This window comes from Cottoperca gobio, chromosome 15 (assembly GCF_900634415.1).
Source record: "Cottoperca gobio chromosome 15, fCotGob3.1, whole genome shotgun sequence".
Taxonomy (NCBI): domain Eukaryota; kingdom Metazoa; phylum Chordata; class Actinopteri; order Perciformes; family Bovichtidae; genus Cottoperca; species Cottoperca gobio.
Genome location: NC_041369.1, coordinates 21,344,255 through 21,369,254, shown reverse-complemented (window position 1 = coordinate 21,369,254; position 25,000 = coordinate 21,344,255). Strand labels below are relative to the sequence as shown.

At 41.9% G+C, this 25,000-nt stretch overlaps 1 protein-coding gene across 1 annotated transcript in view; it reads left to right on the top strand.

Annotated features, from left to right (window-relative positions):
- The window catches only part of LOC115020256 (contactin-associated protein-like 4), a 55,876-nt gene that overhangs the window by 9,947 nt on the left and 20,929 nt on the right, over positions 1 to 25,000 (top strand). The window contains exons 2-7 of the mRNA XM_029450209.1: positions 7,222 to 7,332; positions 12,716 to 12,909; positions 15,704 to 15,851; positions 16,738 to 16,941; positions 23,790 to 23,965; positions 24,067 to 24,213. Of these exons, the coding sequence (XP_029306069.1) occupies positions 7,222 to 7,332; positions 12,716 to 12,909; positions 15,704 to 15,851; positions 16,738 to 16,941; positions 23,790 to 23,965; positions 24,067 to 24,213 (980 nt within the window). The remainder of the gene's footprint in view (positions 1 to 7,221; positions 7,333 to 12,715; positions 12,910 to 15,703; positions 15,852 to 16,737; positions 16,942 to 23,789; positions 23,966 to 24,066; positions 24,214 to 25,000) is intronic.

The window sequence follows — 25,000 nt, the reverse complement described above, 5'->3', positions numbered from 1 at the left end:
CCGCATGTCATGTTTTTCCGCTCAGATGTGTAATTACCTATAGACACAATGTAGTTCCTGTCCTTTAAATAGGAACTAGCTTAGTACTGCTCCAGTACAGTAATTAGACTTGATTTTCTGATCACTATAATCTAGGTGGTCATTGGTTTCATTTTTACTTGTTGATCCACCAAAACAAACTCCAATGTCGATTGTATTGTAAACATCCACTGTCAGGGATTTTACCCGATGTACAACTCTTAATTTAAGGTTGGGAGTTCAATTTTTAAGACCACATTCCAATACTGCTGCAGGGAACCCTCTACTTTGAAAACTCTGTGTAAATCAGAGGCAGCATTGTGACGTTTAGGAGTCTGTCCTTCAAAGAGAACGCCTGAGTTCAGTCCCGTGTCAGCAGGCCTCTTTTGAAATGTGTTTGTGGTGTGAAACTAAAAGCCTGCCAACTTACGCATTGTTCTACTTGTGAAATACTGCTTCGGGGATCAATAATGTAACACAGGAGCAGGAGATGTTGATCATCAGTGCAGAACTTTCCAACAGGTGATTATGTTTACTTGAAGAGGCCGTTACACTAAACCATAATGAAGTACGACTGCAGCACCAGTGATAGCAGTGAAATGAAGCGGCCACGTGTCACTGACCTGCACCACACACACGCACACGCACACGCACATGCACACGCCGTCTGTCTTGTCTTTATGTTTAATTTAGGCTACTGCAGTGCAGGTGAAGGCTAAATGAGTGCATATGGTGAGCATTGTACACACCCTGGATGGTACAGAGACCAGCTGGCCTCAACATGAGTAAAGAAGTGCAGTCCTCACCGTGCTGTTGTTTTCACTTGAATACTGTGTAGAAGTTCTTCTGTTGATTCAATGCAGTGTTGCTCTTCCACCGATACACTTGTGTTTTTGTTTTGCACCTTTAATTCACACATCACTCCACTGGAGAAGCCTTGAAATACCTTGTTCAAGGACATAATGAGAAGAGTACTTTCGCTGCCAGTTTGTCTATTAAAGTTTGTAACTTTCTCTTCATGAGCCAACTTCTCTAACCTTTCTAACACTGCAGCTGTGGGGGGGTTCAGTGTTCTGTCAGTGAAGATGAGAGGACAATTAAACCTGTCAAATTCAGAGTAAAAAGGATTTTCTGCTCAGTACCGCTCTTTTGGTAAACACAATTATAATGGTGGTTGTTTTATCTTGTCTTATCCTCGTGTTTGAATTTTGAAGAAACTGAATTTTCCTTGTTACCAGCCGTGACATCGACGGACGCTGCTTTTGTTTTCACCTTGTGAGTCTGTGTGTGTGTAATCATGCATTCTAATTATTATTATTATTATTATTATTATTATTATTATTATTATTATTATTATTATTATTATTATTATTATTATTATTATTATTATAAGAATAGAATCATCTGTTGGTGTCAGAAAACAGAAGGGAACAGTGTTTCTGTGGCTGTGAGTATAATCTACAGTAAAAGGTTTGAAGCTTTGAAAGTTTAAACTGTAGTGCTGCTTCAAAAGAGGAGAAGACGTGAAGTTGTGATGGAGAGCTCACTCCTACTTACAAATGTAATGAATCTTAGAAACTAGTAAGGTGGTTGAACAAGAATCTACTTGTCCAAGGTGCTACTTGTGTTTTCCAATGACCTCGTCCCAAATTAGACGTGAGTGAGGCAGAAAGAGCACACAAGAGCAACGGGATGATGTCTGCTGCTGCAAACTATTTCCTGCTTGGAGCTCAGACACTTTCACAGCCTTGACATTCTGCAGCACACAGCGGGTCAGACCCTCCCACCAGGGGAGGAGACCACAAACACGTTTACAGCTGAAACCTGTAATGTAAGCTGAAATAATTTATCAGCACCACAATATAATAAGATTATTGTACATTACTTAATGTGGTGCTCCTGCATTGTGTTAGCCGGTACTGTAAGTGTTGCCCACACTCTGTAAATGTATATATACTATATATTTTGCACAAAAAGTATATGATTGACATTTTCCATCTGGATAAGCTTCAGAAGGCGAGAGTCACAAACAATATCAGCGTACTGAACTTTATTTATGACTGTCATGAAGTGCTGGAAACTTTGTTTTTCAGCCTCCAGGCTGAGGATGTGCTGATCCTCACAGCTCAGTAGCTGTTTGACAGACAGCATCCTTTGCTCCAGCCAGCGAGGCATGCTGGGAGGGAGTCAGACAGGTCAGAGCAAAAAACACCGGACCAGCCTGATGAAGTGCAGCTCCACAAATCACATCAACTCAAAATAGCCAACGGGTGTCTCAAATAAAGCCTCAGTCAACATGGTAGACAAAACTTTTTAGTAGCGTCTCTCCATCAATTCTTAATTAAATAATTAATACTCACATCTCAGGCTGAACAAGCCACTGTGCTACACTTCTACAGTATTTAAACAAAATGAAATGTAAGTGACATACATGATAGCTCAAGAGATACGTATTCTCCTGCGATTACAAAGGTTTTGAAGAAACATTCTCTGCTTGATTATATCAGTTCTTGTGTTTCCACCCATGACAGGGCTTACACAGCTTTCCTGATGTTAATTAGACATCCTAAGCTCTTTAAGATGTAATAATATTACTGTTATTTCTTCAATATATGACTGTAATACCTGGAAATCCTCCAGCTCTGAGCAAAGGAGGAGCGCTTTGCTTTCAGATTTTCAGAATGTCACTTTGGATAAAAATAACATCTAAATGCACCAACATGTAAAAGGTAATACAAATGTACATTGCATTCACTATTTATGCTGCTCTCTGGCTCTCCTTCTCATGTTATCCTTACATTACATTTAACATTTAATGAGTGCATTCGTAGCAGGGAAAAGGCATACGTTTCATTACTGTATAAAATTCAGATTTAAAAAGGAAATTCAGATTCACCTTCTTAAACAAATGCACACATTTAATTGGAAGCAGTAGCCTTGGCTCTTCTTGGTCAAACTGGGGATTGAAGTTGTGCAGGTTTGCAAAAGATAATTTATTTGGAAGATTATGGTTCATGTTTGAGGCCTTGGTGTGATCGCTGTGCTCAGAGATGCATGGCTTAATGGTAGCACCATTGTGAAAGATGCACACTGAGCAGCACTGAACTGTGAGTGTCCAAGTCCCTGAAGGAAGATGTTTTATTTAATCATACATGTTGTGGATATTTCAGCAACATGGCAAAGTGGATACTATAGATGGAGAGAAAGGTGGATGAGAGGATACTGCTGAACTGATAAATGATCAAACCTGTGTCATGGGTGTGCAGAGTCCTGAGAGGTTTATAGTGCTCTCAAACTCACAGAGCTTTGAATGTGAGAGCTGACAAGGTGGGGAAGACTAATGATTCACAATATCTCTGTTTAGGCCAAGGGCTGTGGAGCTAACACTCCTTTAGCAGCCGTAATACTCAGACTGCTGTGTGCTCCTGAAAAACTTCTTCAGTGTGTTAGAAGTGCGCTAAACTGTCGGTGAATGTGAAAAACGTCCATGTTAGAAGCGTCTAAAAACACCTAAACTCAGAGAAAGACTTCACCGGCAGCACAGTGAGTTTCACAACGGACTGTATGGATTCTGCTGGATTCTGTCTTTAAAGACAAACAAGCGGCGCTTACATCAGCAGCTGATGAGCTATTGCGCAAACATGCAAACATACACCCAGCCGTGTTACGACTAGGTGAAGTGAACAATATATACACACAGACACTAAACGAGGGAACGAGACACAGCTGGGGAAGAAAGGCAAAGACACAAGGGCAGGGTGAATGGACACAGGAGGATCAAATCAACAATCACAGGAGGAGGGAAAAACACAAGCTTGCTTTGCTTCCTGGTCATAGTGGCTACCAATAGCGATAGAGCTATCAGTGTTTAGTTTTTCTAATGCAAGGCTTTAGAGAGTTCAGAGCTAATGCTAATGCTAAAGCTAGGTAGTGGAGAAGCAGCTTCATCGTAAGGGTATTTAATGACATGTTTTACATCTTTGTAATGTTTTATAAAAAACATTAGAATATCTTATATATTAGCTATTAGGCCTATAGCTAACAGCTAATGTTGCAGGCGTATGCAGGGGTTAGAAAACATACCAAAATGAATGAGAAATTATGAGGAGATGAACATTGTTTTTGTGTCTTTAACTGCATGAAACAAGAATGAGTGGAAATCTTCAAGTAAAAGGCAGTGGAAGCTTTTGCACTGACACTGCAGGAAGACACACTTGCTTTAAGGAAAGACAGCGCACCCTGCTTCTGTTAGTATGAGGCTGTCAAATGAGTGCAACTGTTTGTTGGACTCTGTGATCAATACTGTGGTGATCGGTTCGACACGGTTGGAGTTCCAGCGTGTGACTTGACTGCTGATGGAGGAGCAGACTGATGACTTTGGATGGAAAATGCATCACATTATTACGCTTCTGAGAGACAAGACTCTCTCTTTTTATGATCCTGTGTGGCTGATCAATCAAAGCTATTAAATCCTGCCTGCATGCTGCATCTCTAATATGACTATAATAATAAAGTAATTCATGGAGCTTTACGCTTATTTCTTTTTTTGTTTCTGATAAAACTTGAGAATAAACAAGAACAAATACTAAGGTGAACAAAAAGCTGTATTGGAAAAAGAACTGTTCCACTAAATGAATGGAGTTTGGTGTAATTACTGCAATAAAACATTGACATTTTTGATAATGTTCTATCAAAAAGAGCGAGTATTAATGAACTTGCCACATGATTACCTTCACTATATCCAGTTCTCAGAGTTTACAGTATCAGTTGGGACTCCTGTTCAATATTTATCTCCACTTCCTGCTGATGTGTCAGGGGATTTTATGCTCCGCTGGTTTCAGTCAGCGACCCAAACTCAACTGAAGAAAATGAGTTTTGTGCATTTTCCATCTCCCACATGAAGGCCAATAATTCTTCTATTTTTGTGATGTTCTCATACAATCTCCTCTGTGTCTGTCAGCCACTGGGCCAGAAGTAGGTCTTGCCCCTCAGGGTCGTGAAATTATTTCTGGGTCAATAATAATGTACGGTTGGTACAGTGAGAAATAACTTTTTGTTCTCGATTCTTGTGAAATGTTTGCTGCTGCATACAACTATAGTGTTAATTAACTACCTGAAGAGTAAGAGGTCAGTCATCGTGCTGTTGGTTTGCACAAAACTCATTATGCATGAAAACTATTTTCTTTTTTTAAACTGAGACAAAGACACTTATTTCATATACATTTCTCTTTGAAGTGCCAAGAAGGGCAGCTGACAACTGCATTCTTCATCTTTGCTTCCTAAGCTGTGTGTGGGCGGGACACACAAGTAGGATGTAAACTGCGACGGCCCTCTGGCCTGTTTGTTCTTCTCTAATTGGCGGGTCCAGTCGGGCTAACTGGGAACAGCTGGGCTCGTCCGCCTCGTCCTCACTGAGAGATAATGTTACACAACTGACCTTACTGCCATTCACATGTCATCCCCTTTTTGCAATATAATTGATGTTCTTTATAGATGAATCATGTAATTGCCATGGCCCTTTCAGTCATTAGAGAACAAATGCACATTCTGTTTCCCTGCTACGGTCAAAGAGATGGACATAGATGGAGTAAAATGGTAAAACAAATTCAAAACATGTTTACTGTCTACGACATACTTTAATAAGCCAAGTGAGTGCATGAAAATTGGGTCATGCTTACATAAAGAGATGGAACTTCTGTCTTCCTGAATGTATTCTTGCATTCAGTGTCTATCACAGCTCACTGGATGAAAGATTAAAGGCTAATATATAATTCCAAAGAACGGGAGATAAATAAAAACCTGGATGTGTTTTAATCAGATGCACCTCATGAAGAAACTCAAACATTTATTATTTTTCTGCTTCCACTCGCTTTAATTTGCGATAGACAACAAGAAGAAACATTTCAAGTATCGACTTGACATCCGTGGAATTTTATATTCAGATATTCTCTTTAGTATCCAGAGTTGTTCCTCTCTACCGACCGCCAACAATGTTTTTTTATTCAAAGAAGACGTACACACAGTTCGACTTGGACCTCTCAGAGCAGGATATTAACATATTAAACACAACAATACAGACTCAGAACTGCATGTCTGTACTCAAGCTTGCACATTTCACACATGCTTAAAGAGTACATCACAGTTACACACAGCAGCGTACATAAATAATTCAGTTATGGTATTCATAAAGGTATTTGGCAACTGGATAATTGTTCACTTGTCATTGAGTCTTTACTGTTTCACAGTGTCAAAGTCAGCGTTCTTAGTAAAACAACAAATAGTTTGAAAATGTGCTTTGCTGTTTACATGTCAAAGCTACATGTTAAACCTCACGATCACATCACTGTTTGCGTACATGGCTAAGTTGATTATGCAGCAACGTGCAAACAACACACAACAAGGAACAAAAGCCGGATAAAAATCAAAGTCCCATGAAAGAGAGACCAAAGTCAAACCTTCTGTGTAAGTTCCCATGACAGGCAGGAATCCAATATCGAAGCAGCGAGCCCGAGTGTGATTAAATCTTGACTAAACAAAGTAAAGACAGCTCAAGATCCTTCATTAATATAATCTCGCCAGGAGATATCTCTGAGATATTTTCCTCTCAGCGATAGCGGAAACATCCATTAACAGATGGGAGGATTTAGCTGAAGGCTCTACCGGGTCACTTAAGTTTGCAGTGCGGTGTATTAAAATAATATAATATCATAATATCAATTCTTATATATATATATAAATAAAATAAAATATATATTTCTGTATGAAACGTTTCCTTGTCTCAACACGCATTGTATTTAAAATTCAAAATGTACTACTTCATGTAAACCTGCAAACAAACAAAAGCCTGAATGTGCGTCTGTGTGTAAGTCAGTTAAGAAGCAGGTGAATGTGTAGCAGAGTCTCTAACCTTCGCAGTGTTTATGGTGTGGAAAGCCTCTGACATCTCTGGTCCACAGGGGCCAGTGCTTCTAATGAATGTGTCTGCTCTGTCAGGCAGTTAGGACACAATGCATTATGTATCCAGGAGGATCTCATTATAGTCAAAAAGCAGTTTACACAAGCCTGATATAAAGCCTGATAATTTGGGATTAGGCTCCATAAATCATGTGGGAGGGAAGAACCACAGCGCTCTGCTGTATCTTGTTTCCTGCTAATTATGTGGTGATTTTAAGCCGTCTCTCCCTTCTGTTCTGTGATTCACAGAGGTGTGTCACAGTCCACTGGTGTCCAATCTGCTGCCATCATCCTTCAGAAGCTCCTCTCAGTTGTCGGGCAGCCACGGGCCGGGCTTTGCTAAGCTTAACCGGAGAGAAGGTGAGTGACTGTAACAAGTGCAAACGTCACGGCTGATATCTAAAGTTTCTGTGTGACCTGCACGTTCACTACGGTGGGAGACTCTCTCCACACTGTTTAGACCAGGGGTGTCAAACTCATGTTAGTTCAGGGGCCACATGCAGCACAACCTGATCTCAAGTGGGCCAGACCAGAAACATCACAGCATCATAACCTTTAAATAACAACAACTCCAAATGTTCCCTTCGTTTTAGTGCAAAAAAGTTCATTCTGAAAATGTTAAAACTTTATCTTTTTACAAACCATTATGAACCTGAAATGTCTTAAGAAAGAAAGGTGCAATTTCAACATGATGCCTCAGTTTATAATTTACACATGTGCGTTACAACTTACAGATCAGTGTATCTACAAAGGCACAAACATTTCGTCGCAGGTATCTGGAACAGTATTTTACTTTATGATCAAAACAACTAATTTTTACACTTTGCAAAGTCATCCCGCGGGCCGGATTGGACCCTCTGGCGGGCCGGTTTTGGCCCCCGGGCCGCATGTTTGACACCCCTAGACGAAGACATGTTGACCAGTTGTTAGTTGAGTAAATCTACTCACGTGGTGTGAGCAAAAGCAGTGAGGAACAGGAAGTAGCGGGCGGGAGCTAGCATGGTTAGCGCGCTAAAAACAGAAGTCCACTCCTTTTCTCTGCTGGTTTTATTATTTTGCCACAAGAAGATAAACAACAAATAGTTCCTGAACGAGAACTCCCATGTTGGATGTGTCAGTACGCAGTTTAGCCGTTCGCACGGTGATAATGAAAATGCTTTTGAGGCTGGTGTTTCTGACTGTTGCCTAACTTAATACCTGATTTATAGAATACAGATGCACACGATGAGACGGTGGGCAGGCATAAAACATCGGTAGCATTCTGTGTTTAAAGAGAATACATAGAAGTCAAGGTTTTTTTAATGCACGATATTATTTGAAGAGTTCTGGATGTTACTGTTAATAAGAAACAGGCGTTCCCTCTGGTTTGTTGCATGTCAGTCTTTCCCTCAGCTATAGCCTACTCCCCAGTATTCACATATAACATTTAGCAGTTTAACATCAATAAATTATCCTTGCAATCTTGTCCTCTTTTCTTCTCACTCATTCTTATTTATTTATTTGAACCCCCAGTGGTTTCACCAGTTGTGCAGTGAAATAATCTGTGAAAGGAAGCTCCCCTCTGTTTTTGTTCTGGTGTGTTGCAGCAGCACTGCTCACCCCATAATTTACTTCCCTGCAGGACACACAGCACACAATATCATAACAAGTCTGTGTTGGATTCATACACACTGAGAGACACCTGATGGGGTGGATGACAGACAGATAAAGCCAATAACATTCGCAATTACTTCCTTTCTGCACAGCCTTTAGGTAATTGTGTTGCAGGTGTAAATCACAGACTTCACAAAAGGTTGGCTTTTATCGAAAAGCCCAAATTAAAAACACACCTCTGTTTCTGGCGTCTCGCACCAGAGACAAGCATCGAATGGTAGAGCCGTGATGCCTTGGTCTCCGACACATATCAATGATTTCCACCACCTGGGAGACTGCAGGAAGCACAGCTTGTAGGCTGCTGTCTCCGTGGTGTGTGTGATGGCAAGAGCTGTGAGAAAACACACATGCTGTGTTCCTTCACTTCAGTCAACCTGCTGCTGTTCGTTTAAAGATCTGAGTTTAATCTTCCTTAACGGGGGATCTGATGCTTCTAAAGGAAGATCAGATGCTTCCGAAATGACAAAATATAAGTTAGTTTATCTGCACTGAAGAGAAAGAGACGAAGAAGTAATGAAACAAGACGGGAAAGTTTTCATCTGGTACGCAAACAAAGACACTAAAGATGCTGGGAAATGAAAACACATATTTAATTATCTGCCAGCGTCATTTTAACATTAACCCGGTGGGGAGAGAAACAGGATTGAGTTATGCATATGTCATTGTGTACACACACACTTAAAGAGTGTGTGCAAGCGTACCAAGTGTGCATCACATACGTTTCTCTAAGATGTGTTGAGCTTTGAAAGCATCCAGAGCAACCTCCTCTGGTTTAGTTTGTTAGCTGTTGTAATTCCTTGTCAATGATTTCTTGCTAACAATACCTCCTCTCACTTTACAAAGCTTTATTGATTATCTGCCTGCGTTTTGAACTGAATTAGACCGACCAATGAATCTAATTCAGTTTTCAAAGCGGCAACGCACGCTAACAAAATGCATTGACGTACAAATGAAAACGGCTTTATTTCCTGAATCCCAGCTGCTCCCTGTAGAAATCATTGAATAAATTACCAACCTCTGGTCCGTCTCGTCTCCTCCAGCTGCTGCTAACGCTCCTCATCCTCGATTGACATTCTCTGAGGAGCCTTCTCATTCGGAGTTAATTTACCAGCAAAATGAGCAGAGACTCACAGGAAACACAGAGCGAGAGTTTAAGAGGAACACTGAGCTATTTCTGCTTCCTTCAAACACTCTTCTGTAGTCTTGTTGCACTATTAACCTGTGGGTTCACCCAAGAGATGGCATTGTGAGGAATGCAAGTTCTACTTGAGCAATCAGTACTTATTTAAAGCTTAACCTCTTACAGGGTGGGGGAATTTACCCGAAAATACCTACAAACGAAACCCAAAGTAAATTAAAAGCTGCTCTTCAACCTTTTGCACCAGATGCACAACACATAAGATAACTCTCTTATTGTTCTTGCAAAACAGTGAAGAATCACTCCAAGTGCTTCTGGCACTGAGTAATAGTGGTCTGAATATACTGAATGTGAAGAAAATACACTTTGCCTGAAGTTTGTTGTTGAAAAAGATGTCTGAAGATGATACAGCTGGCAGGGAAGAGCTGGAAAACACAATAGAAACATAGAACCAAGTGTTACCAAGTTCACCTTCAGATTTCAGAACTAACACACAAACACTTAACTTATTAGACAGGTTTGTCTAAGAGTAACACCAAACTGTGCAATTTGGAGATATTATAATATTTATTGATAAAATATTATTTGTATTGCTCACGAATAACTATTATATACCCTGTCAGTAGTAATGACACAGAGTAAGTGAAGTACAAACACATTTTTTGTAATTATTTTGTGCTTTTTTTTGCATTTTCTTCTCAATTTGAATATAATAAATACAATTTTTAAAAAGAAAATATCATTTGCAAAAAGAAAAACATTGAAGTAACGTATTGAACACGAGGTTAAACAATATAACATGCATGTTTTCTTTATTACGAAAGATTAGTTTGGGCTGTTTTCCCAGTAAAGTCTAAGTGAAACCACGTGTGTGCAGGATGTGAAAGCAACACACAGACTGCACCAGCTTTGCCACTTTCTTTCCACAAAAACCTGCCGTCAGAACAATTTGCGATAATCACATATAAATCGTGATCGTGCCTTTAAATAATATGAAAAGCTATTCATCAAAATCTCTGCCTCTGTCGCACTGTCGGCCGTTATTGAATAAATCCAAACGTCATTGAAAATAACAAATATAATTATTCTGTGAGAATTTGCAGGCTTTTTAAAAAGGGACATAAATTAGATGAGACGAAACATGTAGAGCTCTGAAACCTCTGAAAGCCTCTTTTGTACCAATGAAAAGTGTTATAATCCAATCATGAAGGATTAACATCTGAGATTTATAAGCACATACAACAGAGTCATACATCCAGCTCCGACTGTCTCAGGCAGACAGACAGACTGTCAGAATAACGGTGCATTATTAATGGCCAAAGGGACTTTTCTTTAGTTATATGTTGCTTGTGGAGAAGCTGTGTTGCAGGGCGGCTTTGTTCTGCCTCTCCTGCACTCGCTGATATCCAGACATATTATCCAAGACATCTCTAGCTGCAGAGAGCATTTCATCACATCTTATTCCGGGCAGACACATACTCGGGTACAACCTTGATATTGATACTAATCTCTGGCAGTGCAGTGGTAAGTAATCCAACATCTGCCTCAGGAAGGGAAAAGTCGCCTCTAATGACGTCGAGATCGCGGCTTCAAAACGGTGTGAAAGTAAGTGCAGACTCTCCGACACTGGAGTCTGATTCGTCTAATGTGCTTCGTGGGGTAAATGTAGAAACTTCTTATGTGAAGATACAAAAGCAAAAGCTGGCACAAAATTATTTTTCCTTTCTCTTGCACAACCTCTAACTCCTCTGATATAGTGAATCAATTGGCAGCGAGCCCAGACTCAAAAGTTCTTTTTTAACAGGAACTTTGTTACAGACATCAATGTATTTATATAATCTATAGCTGTCAGGGAAAAGGGACTGTGCAGGATGACACAGTAATGGTCCGTAGATGTTAGTATTAATTAGAGATTTGTCTACAAAGTCACCGACAATGAGCTTACCCTAACCCTAACCCTAACCCTAACCCTAACCCCTAACCCTAACCCCTAACCCTAACCCTAAAAAACACAGCTTCTCTAAAATCAGCGAGGATCCTCTTTGTAAGGACCAATTCTGGAGCGTGAGGATATTCTGTCCTTTCCTTCCGGCTTCACACGACTGTCTGAAGGTTAATTGTTTCCCCCGTGGCTCGCCATGCTTTGCCCAAGGCTCTCTCCTCTCCTCCCAACCCCACGAAAAGGGGAGAATAATGGCAGCCCTGATTTTAAGCACCCAGAGGAATACGATGGTGGGTGTGAGGGTGGTGGTAAGATCCACTGCTGCTCCGGGGAGGAGATGATTAGGGTCAAGCATTCAAGTAGGAATGGTTAACAACGAGTGGCCCCCAACGTCGTGGTTGAAGTGAGCGACTGAAGAGCGCCGCTCAGCCTCAGGGGAAGAGTTTAGGCTTCACAAAGTAGATGTGCAAACACACTTTAGTATGACTCAGCACAAACCATTTGATATTTTAATTATTTAACGTGTCTTCATTTTATAATCCTCGTACCTGCATCATATGAAGCCACTCACTTTAACATTTATAAGGTTGTTGACTGTAAATGTCTCAGCTGCAGCTTATAATATGCACAGAACAGGCTTTAAGCCACAGATTAAACTGCTCCAGATTAAGCATCAAAGAAGGAAGTGCATGAAGTAGTTGTGCTCTGGGCTTCTAAGCTATGCAGAAGTTGGTGTCTCGTGAAATAAGTTTAGCACGATGTGTTTTCTTTTAAGAATGAGCTACAAACTCTTTGTACTTGTTTATGCAGTGATAGTATTTGAAGGATCCAGCAGCATAGATACGTTTTAATTATTGTCTTCTTTGAGAAGTTTCTGCAGAAAAGTGTACAATTAATGCTATTATCAGTGTTTCTTCATTCTGCTTTTGTTTTATTAAAGCACCCAAATATGTATTTCATGTAGAGAAACTAAAGTTGGCTGTTATTCCTTCGTGTGTCTGTCCTTCCAGGAGCTGGAGGTTGGTCTCCTGTGAGTTCGGACAGATATCAGTGGCTGGAGGTCGACCTGGGTGAGCGGACACATATCACTGCTGTTGCTACGCAGGGTCGCTACGGCAGCTCTGATTGGCTGACAGCCTACCTGCTGATGTTCAGTGACACAGGACACAACTGGAAACAGTATCGACAGGAAGACAGCATCGGGGTGAGTTGCGGTGCATAAAAGTAATAACTATACCGACAGCTAGGAGTACAGTCTGCGACTAGAATCAAAACTCTTCCAGCGGAGACAAAGCGGCTTCATCTCTGCAGATGTTTTCACGTCGCAGTAACAGAAGTACAGATGTTACTCATATTCAACACACCAGGACCCTGGAGCCAAATCCAGCCATCATTTTTATTTATTTAAAAAACACACCTGTGTTGTCAAAACAATAATGTTCCTTTGAAAAGGGACAGGAATAATTTAGCATTTCATTTGCTGATAATTGATGTTATGTGTTGATGTTCAACATCCTCAACCGATACGCTCAATACGCTCAATACGCTCACCAATGTGTGTTTCTTTGTTAAAATATAAGCAGGAACATAACATGTCTCTGACATGGCCTACACATTTATTTCATTTAAAAACACCAATGGAGTAAATATTTTTACAGGAGAATTATCCTGCAGACACCTTTTGCAGAAAGAACAGCGTCAAAACTAAACCAGTGCTGAACGCCAAAACACGCTAAAACAAGACGATGGTCACAGCACAAGCTAGAGCTCTGCCCCTGTGGAGGACGGCGAGTTAAAAAAACCTTCCAATTTATTCAGATTTCCCAAATCTAAAGGAATTAGCATCTCATTTACTCGTGCAATTCCCTTTAAAATGTTCCCCTGAGGGTTCTCTATCACTCGCTTTGTTAACCACGTTACACTTCAGTAGGTAGAGGCGTTACCTCGCAGCGCCTCGTGTAGACATACAACTCTACCTATTATAGTGACGCTGTGACAAACAGCTTCAATTTAAAGTTGATGAGAGGTAAGACTCTCACAGCGAGGGTAAAACTAATGTCAGGCTAAGACTCCTTCACAGAGAGAACAGAAAAGGGCTTTGTGCGGCTTAAAAGCTTGTTGATTTCACACTCAGCATAAATCAGGATAAATCCACAGCATGTCTCCAAAAGTCCCTCCAAAGCTCCACATATTAGTCGGCCTAGTTTATTGTGGCTTTCGGGGAACAGAGTCGACTGCCGAGCAGCTTCATCAGTCACAATTCCTCCCGGACCTCTCTTCCCTTTGAGCTAAGAGGCCGGAGTTTGTGATGCTCTCTCTTTCTCTCTTCACAACCTCAAAGGTGTGCAGGAGGATATGATGTTGGGAGTACATCCTCTCCTATTCAGAGACTATAGCATCCTTAAGTATCAGTGCAGGCAAAGGGAGGGGAAGCACATCACAGAGTTCCCTATAGGTCAGGAAAAGACTCCATATTTACGTGCCAGGAGGACGCTCATTAACATAATCTGTGTGCTAGAAGCTAGAAACTGGAAAGTGCAGGAGACAGTGAAGGTGTGGAGGTGGAGATTTAACATCTTTACTGACAGTTTTAAATGGATACTTTGGTTTTATTCTCTATTTATTTATTATTTAAAAAGATATATTTTGTATTAATAAAGTAAAACAGAAACTTTAAAGGTATTTGTTGCATTTTAAATCTCCTGCTGGACGTTTGTTAATATGCTGATGATGTTTTTAGAAAACAGAATTTATTTATTGAATTCTCAGTTCTTTGATTCATCTTCAAGACGTCACTGCAGAACAACTCGTGTTTATAAGATCTGAAAATACAAACTGACATCGTCTTTCTTTTACTCTCAAATCCCATTTCATCAAAGCTTTCTGTGGGGACTTCTCTCACACTCCCCCTGAGTATTACGTTCCTTCTCTTCCTCTGTAATCAGTCTCTCTGATTTTCTACCTCTACTCCGGACACATTTTCAAAAGCCAATCGCTCAAAAAGCTGCTGTTCCTCAGACTTCTTCGTAGGAAAAGGTCATTTGTGAAGGTTAGGACTGAAACCATGCAGCTTGGTTGTAGGTTGAGTTTACAGTAAAGAGATCAGAGCCGATATACGGACTTTAGTTTTTAAGTGAAACACTGAAGAGGTCAAGAGAGAAGAGACGGGAGCACAACCAAACAAAGAACAGTTTACTGACGTAACACTATTTTACTGGTTTGTTATTATAAATAGAAGCAGAACTGCCTGAAAAGATAAAAGAAATGTAGAGTAAAAGTGCAGAAAATGTTAATAAAGCTGGTTATGTCCGGCAGTGGCTCAGTCGGTAGGGGCTTGGACTGTGAGCTAAAAGAAATGGAGTGACTGCTACTTGGAGAGGTCCCAGTGCACCTCCTGCCCCTTGAGCAAGGCACCAGACATCCCCCTTCCCCCCTCACTCCCATTGCTCCCCGGGCGCTGTACATTAGCTGCCCACTGCTCCTAGTACTAGACTCCTGGTACTAAGATGGGTTAAAAGCAGAGAACACATGTCACTGTGTGCTCTGCATGTGTGAGCATGTGTTTCATCCCTTCTACTCTCTTAACATCAAGTCCAACTTTAAGCTTCGAAGGTTAAAACCGATCCAGAAACAGTGCCAGGATCTCAGGGGTTAATAAAAGTTATTCTCCAAGTGTTTACCAAAGCGTCTAAAACGTATGAAGCTACAACTAGTGCTTCACAAATCTAATTTTCTACCTGATTGAGAATCCGTTCAACAGGAACGTGGCTCTATCTCCACAATATTCCTTCATTAACAGGAAAATCACTTCTCGCTGAAGCCTCGGGGCGGGCTGCACTTCAGCTTCCGTGAAAAGAGGAACAAGCAAGTTTACTTACTTAGTCAGAAGCTTGACAACAATAAACATCCAGAAGGAGGAATTTCACAAGAGTCAAAACATGGACAGATGCATGGAAAGCAAGAACATGAGCTAACGTGCTGTTGATGTGTGTTTCCAGGCTTTTCCAGGCAACAGTAACGCAGACAGTGTGGTGCAGCACAAGCTCCAGCGTCCAGTGATCGCCCGCTACGTCCGCCTGATCCCTCTGGACTGGAATCCAAACGGTCGCATTGGACTCAGACTGGAGACTTATGGATGTCCTTACGGTCAGTCTGGGCTTCTTCTTTTTTATTGTCCTCCACTTACAGGCATTACCTGAAACAGAGGAGAGTAGAGTGGACACTTTTAAACACATGGGACACAAGATTCTCTGCGATACGTCAGGATACACTTCAATAATATAAGATCTTCTTTCATCCATCTATTTATGTTGGTATTCTTATCATATGCGATGACACCGAGGAGAGGAGGGTGACATGTGTTTCCACATCTTTGTTTGTTTTGTTTTTCCAATTCCCTGCATGTCAAATTGCAGGTTCTAAGGCACAAATGACACATGTGCATGCAAAGATGGATGGAAACACTTCGTATGTGTGTACAATATACACACAGCACTAATTGGAGATGAGGAGCAGATGTGGAGCAGGCAGCAGATCAGGCTGGATTAGGAACGAGTGACAGGAGTGACAAACAACGGGAGCCTGCGTGGCACCTGCAGGACGTGAAAAGTAAAATGAAAGCGGAAAGAGCACGGTAGAAGAAGCGAGGGCGGAGAGGGCACGGCAGCTGTGGCTTTGACAGTAATAAAAGGAATATCATTATGTTACATGAACGCCAGCAGAAGTTAAGCCAGTGTGAGAAGTTCATCAGTTCTTCTTCTACACACTTGTTGTGCAGATCTATCAATGCAGTCCCACTCTGTGGAAACAAGAAATGTAGGATGACGTGGTATCAAAACATGAGGGACTGAAACAACTTAATGCATATAACCCTCGTGCAAGAATGAAGTATCTTTGAAAGTGTGTCTAATGGTTGCTCTCAGCTAGAAGAAATGGGCTTTAATTCAATCATTTTGAGGATGCTGGCAACACTTCCTGGTTTCATCCAAAAGGTAAAGAGCGAGAGAAATCTTCTGGTTTTGTTGTTTTTCAGATTCTGACGTGGTGAGCCTCGACGGCCGCAGCAGCCTCCTCTACAGGTTGATCCCCCAGCCGAGGCAGACGACCAGGGAAAGCATCTCTCTGATCTTTAAAACCCTGAGCAACTCTGGGATACTGCTTCACGCAGAGGGGCAGAGCGAGCACAGCCTCACGCTGGAGTTAGAGAAAGGAAAGCTGCTCCTGCTCCTCCGAAAAGGTACAACTCTGATTACGATTAAAGAAGATAAGCTATGTTGTGAAGTTTCTTCTCCTTTAAAGACTTTCCAGATAATACACATATCTTGGTAACTGTAGTAGAAGCCACAACACCCACGGACCAAAACAAATGGTTTAGCCTCCACTGAGATGAGAAGGATTATGTCGCCACGCCAGACATTCATATGCATATCATTATTTCTCTGCTCTGATTGGTTTGCGGTTGTGTTTGAACGCTCTGCCACAGATCTATTGTTGCACAATGTCCTGGTGTTTGTTGACCACTAGGTTCTTTTGTTTTGCTGATGTGCAGGCTTTCATTTGGTATTGTGAATTAAAGGTGTGATCCGCTGATTGTACACTTGATGTTCATGAGCAGTAGTGCTTAGCCTGTGAAAAGGTCAGAACAATTTCCAAAAAATGTCAATAAAATGTCAGATTTTCCCCCCGAAAGATATTAAGAAAAATATGCAAAAATGTTCCAATAATATCTATAAAATATCCCAAAAAATATTAGTGAGATGTCCGGAAAATATTAGTGAAATATCCTGAAAATATTAGTGAAATGTCCTGAAAATATTAGTGAAATGTCCTGAAAATATTAGTGAAATGTCCTGAAAATATTAGTGAAATGTCCTGAAAATATTAGTGAAATATCCTGAAAATATTAGTGAAATGTCCGGAAAATATTAGTGAAATATCCTGAAAATATTAGTGAAATGTCCAATTCTTTTAAATAAAATGTCAGATTTCCCCCCGAAAGATATTAAGAAAAATATGCGAAAATGTTCCAAAAATATCTGTAAAATATCTCAACAAAAATCCAAACAATATTCGTAAAAAATGTCCTGAAAATATTAATAAAATGTTGAAACAAATTCTGCAAAATATTTGTAAAATGTCCAAAAAAGACATTACAGTTCATTTAGCTGACGCTTTTGTCCAAAGCGACGTACAATAATTGCAAACAATCATGAGGACACAACTCCCAACAGCCGGAATCTTGCAGGTGCATCCTCTTAAAATATATTAAATCATTTTAAGTGAAGTACAACAGCTTCAGATTCGAGATCCGAGCAGGGAGAGAGCAGAGCCTGAGACTTTCAGTTCTTGGAGGGTGTAAAGGAGGATCCAGAAGGATGACAACAGAGGAGAGAAGCTGCTCAAGCTGTGTGAAGTTCCTCAGTGACAGCGAGGAGGGCAGTGTCTGGACTGGAGCGGATCAAGAAGGTTGTTCTGGTAGAAGTGAGAAGAGAGATGATTGAAGACCGGAGACAGGTCTGTCGTTGTTCACTTCAGAAGGGTCGGCTTTCTTTAGCAGAGGGTTGTTGATGAGATGGGTGAGAGAAGGAAGGAGGTCAGGAGCAATACACTGGAGAAGGTGAGAAGGGATGAGGTCCAGAGTGCAGGTGGCAGGGCGGGGTAACCGCTCTGGAGGGAGCTCTCCCAAATCTAAAAAACAACAGAGTCTTTGTCACAAACTAAAGCTGTGGAGTTTGAAGGGTTGATGGAAAGATGTAGGAGAATGCAGGACCCAATGTGGTGACTTATACTAGAAAGGCTGAATAAGAGTCCCACATTGTTTTGGCTTCTTCTTCTCTCAGCTGCACTAAGTTCATGTCCAACGCTCTGAAGTCACAACCCCGCACACACAGTCATAATTCATAAGAGATTGTCCTCTTGGCATTGTACTAAATTACTTTTGTGAGTGTAATATGCATAATTAAAGGTCTTATTCTGCCGCTGCTGCCGGCGAATAGGATTCATTCATCTCAATTCACTAAACCGTTTATTCTCCGTGTGGTCTGAGGGGTGCAGCAGGAGAACTCTCTCTGACAGACACAGCACAATAACTGGGTTTGGCTCTCATGTGGTTGTGGGGGGGGAAAGTTATTATTGGTCCCACTTATGCAATGCTGAGCTCGGTGATCAAATGTACATATCTCTGGCTAACTTTCTCTTGTGCTTTAGTCAGTCCACTCCCGACTTCTTTCACTGCTAAGGTCACATTACTCTCCTTCTCTCTCCCCTCTGCGCTCACATTCTCTCTTTTTATTCTGCTTTTATTGTTCTGCACTTGTAATGAATTGCCACCTTATGGATATGTCATTACAGTTCTCCATTAGGTGCTCCATTGTGTTCCCTTCTTTGCATTGTTCTCCCTCCCTCCCTCCCTCCCTCCCTCCTTCGCTTCAGGCATTTGCAATCTAAACGATGCCATTTCGGTCCGTAGCTTTGTGCATCTGCGTCGAATACTTTGCAATTGATCTTGTCCTGAGACCTACAAGTTTGCATTTGTGTTTCCGTCAGCAGGAATCTATAATACACAGCGTGTGGTACGTCCACATGTGCCTGTGCTTTGTGCTCACTGACTCAGTGAGCTTTTTATACTTTGTAAGTGTGTTTTCATCTGTGCTAACACACACTCCACTGCCTGGCTGTGTGCAGCTTCATGCAGCAGCAGAATACAGCGGAGGGAAACGTGCAGGGTGCACTTACTGCCTTTACTTTGTATTGTTGAAAGAGCTATCTTAGCACCTTTTTAGAAGTCTTGAGTGACAACAAGGTTAATTGTGTGTCATCGGCATCGTCTCTTCTTTGCGGCGATGCAGAATTATGTCTTGTGTTTCTGAGTTGTTGTCAGAAGCAGCTCTTTGTGATTTGTTTCTAAATTGTAGCCTGAAGCAGATTTGAGTCGCTGCATGTGTTTCCTCTCAGTCTGTCACTTGTTTCTTGTACACTGATGGATTTTGAAGCTTATAAGTGTCAACTTTGTTTATTCAAAATCAACTATGATGAAGTTTTGAATCATGAAATGCCGACAAATACAAGTTAATACATCTTAAGATGACTCATAGCCTGACGTGTAATGCTTCAGGAAGGGACGACAACAGTGCAAGATTGCATGAGCAGCTTTCTTGGCACCAAATGTAACTCCAGGCCATTGTTCCCTCCTTTAAAAACTTTAAAAACAGATATAATTAACTCATTTGCACCTTTTACCTGCATTAAATCCTGAACCCCAAGCGGCCTTCAGCAGCACTTAACACAAGACTCTTTGTTCCACTTGTTTGCCATCTAAATAGTTTGAAGTAACACACCGGCTTATTAAAGTACATACGCTCTCTCTCTCCAAAAGCATCTCTGTTCCTTGTCGCGGTACTTTCATCACGATGTCGCTGTGCACTTCTGTAGCTCCCTGGCTCATGATTAAACTCAGTTCTCTTTATTTCACTTGTGAGAGTAAATATAGCAGAAATCAATGTTCATTGATCTCACTCCCTCTGGCTGAGTTTTGTTTGAATGAAGAAGGTTTCAGAAAGGAAGACGGGATATAAACTGGTGTTTTCTCGTCTATATAAAGTAAGAACACGCGCACCAGATAGAACTGATGTAAACACAAGGAGTCCTCACTCTGCAGTTTGCTGATATGTTTGCTTACGTTGCATGAACAGCTGATTCACTGCATGTGTGAGTTTATCCATGTGTTGAACTTATGACCTGAAGAAAAAGGCTCCGATTCTTCCCACAGGAGCTGACGGGAGCCGGCTGTGAAGCTCAGAGTTTCAGGTAGAAGCTGTTTGAAATGGAGAAGATTGATTTGTGGTCGCATTAAAACTGCTTGAGCTGGGGGTTCAGTCGTTTTCGGAGGAGACTCCATCGTGTGATAACGGACAGAAGGGACAGAAATGTGTCTAAAGTTCTGATTATTCTCAATATAAAGTCGAGAATGTTGCACAATACCAACAGCAGCAAGAGCTGTTGCAGCACTGTGTCCTTGTACAACAGTTTGTATGATATATTTATATATATATATAAGTTTTCCAGCAACATGAGCGATCAGTCCCTGCTGTGCAGAACCAGTTTAGGCAACCCCGCCCTGCACGTCCTGCCTCACGATTACGTCTGTTATATATGAACTATAGTGCATTACTTGTAGAGTGCAAACAGTGAACTCATGCATTCATCATCAAATGTTACCTGTGGAACACATTTGAATAATTCCTCCCTCAGTTGTCCCTGTAGTAAACAGATACATGCAGATGATTACTCATCCTGGATCCAGTCTGTCAGCTCGGCTGTCACAGTGAATGGTGAACGCGTGTTTGGTTCAATACTGCAGTATTGACTTACCGTGTTATTGTACTCCTCTATCCGTGGTGATTTATAGGAAGGTGTCATCAGCTGTGTTGGGTTTTACAGGGCCGTATATAAACAGCTTAGCTTTAATCCAGGAGGCAGCACGCTCATGTCAAAGAGAGCCAGCTGTGCTTAACTCCACAGCCCACAGGTTATTCATTCCAGTAATACAAAGACGATGTTCTCGCTCACAAAGAGAATCAGTTTAGCTGCAAAGCCTTCGAGGCTCGAGCGGTCCAGCGCTCAGTCACTTGTCTCAAACAGTTTCTGAGAACAAATCTCATTTCAAAGTTTGTGACAGAGATCAGATTGTGTTGACTGATTCTGTGGACAGTCGTGAAAGTGAAACAATGAAAGTTGAGAAACGATTACATTGTCTGCCCACGTACGACGACAGAAGGTTCACACTTCATGCACTTGTTGTGTGAGCAGGTTCAGAGGTTGCACATCGTGCTCCTGTTGACTGATTGTGCGTACCTTCTCGATCATTTTAGGCTAAACGGAATCAAGTGAGAATACGGAAACAATTACAGTCTGTCATCTGATAGGAGCTGTCAATGTCTTCCCGACACAATTAGATTTAGAGTTTCAGCGAAGAGCCGTAATGCAGACGGCAGATGATGAGGTGATATTGCCTTGGGGAGCTGTCTGAAATGATCTAACGCAGGAACCTGCACTGTAAAAAGTAAAAAGGCTTTAAGGAACTTTAAGCAGCTTCTCTCGGGTGATAAAAAACGGGACAGTTCCCTCTTTACTGAATGAATCCTGAGGATACTCCCTGAAAATGAATACGACCTCAGTGAACCATTAGTGATTCTGGAGATTACACAGGGGAACTCCCAAAAGTGTATACTGCAGACATGAAGGGCACTTGGCGGGCAAACATTCTGCTTGTGGGGGATCTTCTATGCTGGTGAAGCAGCTTGGACTTTAAAAATAACATTCGAACTCTTTGCTTTTCTGTAGGGTAAAAAAGAAAGTTCTGCAAAGGTGACGAATATGGCAAAATAGAAATACTTTCAAAATACAAGAAAATATTACAATACCAGGCGTTTACGTGACGGTTAGACTCACACGCTGCCTCCTTCATGTGTTCCCTGGGAAACAGTTACCAGAGGACTGCTTGAGTGTGTTGCTGTGGTTAATCTTGCTGTGTGTAGTTGATGGATAAAAGTAGAACGGCTCTTTTTTTTAGCAACATTGCATAAAATCGGGATGGTGAGAAAAAAAGCTAACATGGAACCTTTCTGCATTTTGGATTCTCCCGTCGTCTTGTTCCCTCAACGCCGTGTCAAAGTTCACCAAAGTTGAACTCTACGTGCATTTACTTCACCTCAGCAAACTAATTCACTTCCAACTGAAAGGTTTTGTGATTTTAAATATTGATAAAGTAAACACAATCTTAAAGTAAAGTACAAACCAAGAGCAAGATGTTGTGTGCATAAACACGAACATGAGAAAGTTGAATAATGCTTTCGTTGTTGTTCCTCCTCGTTGTATTATTGCTCTGATATAAGCATGATATTGCATTGAACGATCAGTCATGACTAAATACACTTGACTTTGCCTTCATTTCTCTCTCTCTCTCTCTCTGACATGTACAAACACCAGTCTGCTGATCAATGATGATTAAGTTCTCTCTCTGTCTCCTTCCCTGTCTCGTCTCTGCCCTGCCAACTATCAGTCTGACAGATCAATGAAGATTGATGACTGAACACGTTTGACTCTCTCGGCCTCTGTGCATCTCTCTTTCTCTTGACTCGTCTGACCACACAGACAACGTCTCCTTTCAAACAATATGTAATTCATATTTAATGACCGAGTGCATTTAGTCAGCTCTTCACCTCCTTCTGTGCTCTGCCTACACTTTAGGGAAGGCATAGCAGCAGTCCTTCCTTTCATTTATTCATGCATTTCTGCCTCTTTCCCTGCTCCCATTAGTATTAATTATGTGTTATGAACAACCTTGTTCTGATGTGTGATCCCCTACAGAAGACTGATGCACCACTGTACCGATTTAGAGACCTAGAAAACAGCAGTTACTGCCAGTTCATGGGGGGCAAACTCTAGGAACATACTTTGTTCCTAGAGAGAGACAGAGGTGAAGCTATGCTTCAAATACACAATATATCAAAGTACAATTCTTACAATGAATAAAACATTAGGAATAAAACCGTATGAATTAACCTCAAATCTTTAATATCAATATGAGTTTTAGGCATCTGCACTTTTGCTTAAAAATATTCAACTTTCTCCTCATAGTCCATCCATCCATCGTCTACCACTTATCCGGGTCGGGTCGCGGGGGCAGCAGCTCCAGTAGTGAACCCCAATCTTCCCTTCTCCGGGGCACATCCTCCAGCTCCGACTGGGAGATCCCGAGGCGTTCCCAGTGAGGAGATATAATCTCTTCACCGAGTCCTGGGTCTTCCCCGGGGTCTCCTCCCAGCTGGACGTGCCTGGAACACCTCCCTAGGGAGGCGCCCAGGTGGCTCCTCACTAGATGAACCACCTCAACTGGATCCTTTCAACGTAAAGGAGCAGCGGCTCTACTCCGAGTCTCTCCTGATGGCTGAGCTTCTCACCCTATCTCTAAGGGAGACGCCACCCGTCTGAGAAAACACATTTTGGCCGCTTGTACCCGTGATCTCGTTCCTCATAGTCACATACTCATACCTTCGTCTGACTCTGTCTTCATCCTGCGTCCAGGCAGGAGTTCTTCTCCCACCAGCCAGCATCTGGTGTCATTGGGCAGCCTGTTAGACGACCAACACTGGCATCACGTCGCAGTGGAGCATCACAGCACCCACCTCAACCTCACCGTGGACAAAAGCACACTGTGGGTGCAGATCCCACCCAGATTGACCCGCTGGGACCATGACCAGGTGTGTTTCTGTGTGTGTGTCTTTGCCACCTACTGTCGCAGCTGCTCAGGTTTTATTCATGTGTATTTATTTGTCTATATGCTCATGTTCCCCCCGTACAGATGAGCGTGGGAGCGGAGCAGGTTCTCGGCTCTCGGAGGTCAACCGGGTCAAACAGAAATTTCCATGGCTGTTTGGAAAACCTGATTTACAACGGCGTGAACCTGATAGACCTCGCTAAACAGAGAGACCCGCGGGTCACTTTGAAGGTAAATTGGCTCACAGTGGGCTAATGAAAAGCTTTTTTATTATCTGCAACAGCGTCGCTGGAATTAGTTTCACCTTGTAGGTCTGTGTGTGCGTCATGGTGGCAAACTGGAGACACCTACTGAGAACCAGCACTTTGCAGCTGTCTGTCTGTCTGTCTGTCTGTCTGTCTGTCTGTCTGTCTGTCTGTCTCTCTGTCTGTATCTTTGTCTGTCTCTCTGTCTGTCTGTTTCTCTCTCTGTCTGTCTGTCTGTCTCTCTGTCTGTCTGTCTCTCTGTCTCTCTGTCTGTCTCTCTGTCTGTCTGTCTCTCTGTCTCTCTGTCTGTCTGTCTGTCTGTCTGTCTGTCTCTCTGTCTGTATCTTTGTCTGTCTCTCTGTCTGTCTGTTTCTCTCTCTGTCTGTCTGTCTGTCTCTCTGTCTGTCTGTCTGTCTCTCTGTCTGTCTGTCTCTCTGTCTCTCTGTCTGTCTCTCTGTCTGTCTGTCTCTCTGTCTCTCTGTCTGTCTCTCTGTCTGTCTGTCTCTCTGTCTGTCTCTCTGTCTGTCTGTCTGTCTGTCTGATTTCATGACTGTAATTGCGTCAGAACCTTGCAAGATGCAGCCATGAAACTTTACAGATGTGTAGTTACGATCAAAATGAAGTTTGATTTTGAAGATGGGTGTGGTACGACCAAGTGTGTCGGAGGTAAGTGGGGTAGGAAGTGGGGAAGGGGCCATTGGACCCCCCATTGCGGCTGGTGTGATCCCATTGGAAGATGGTCTTTAGGTTTGTGTTTATATATTATCACAGCT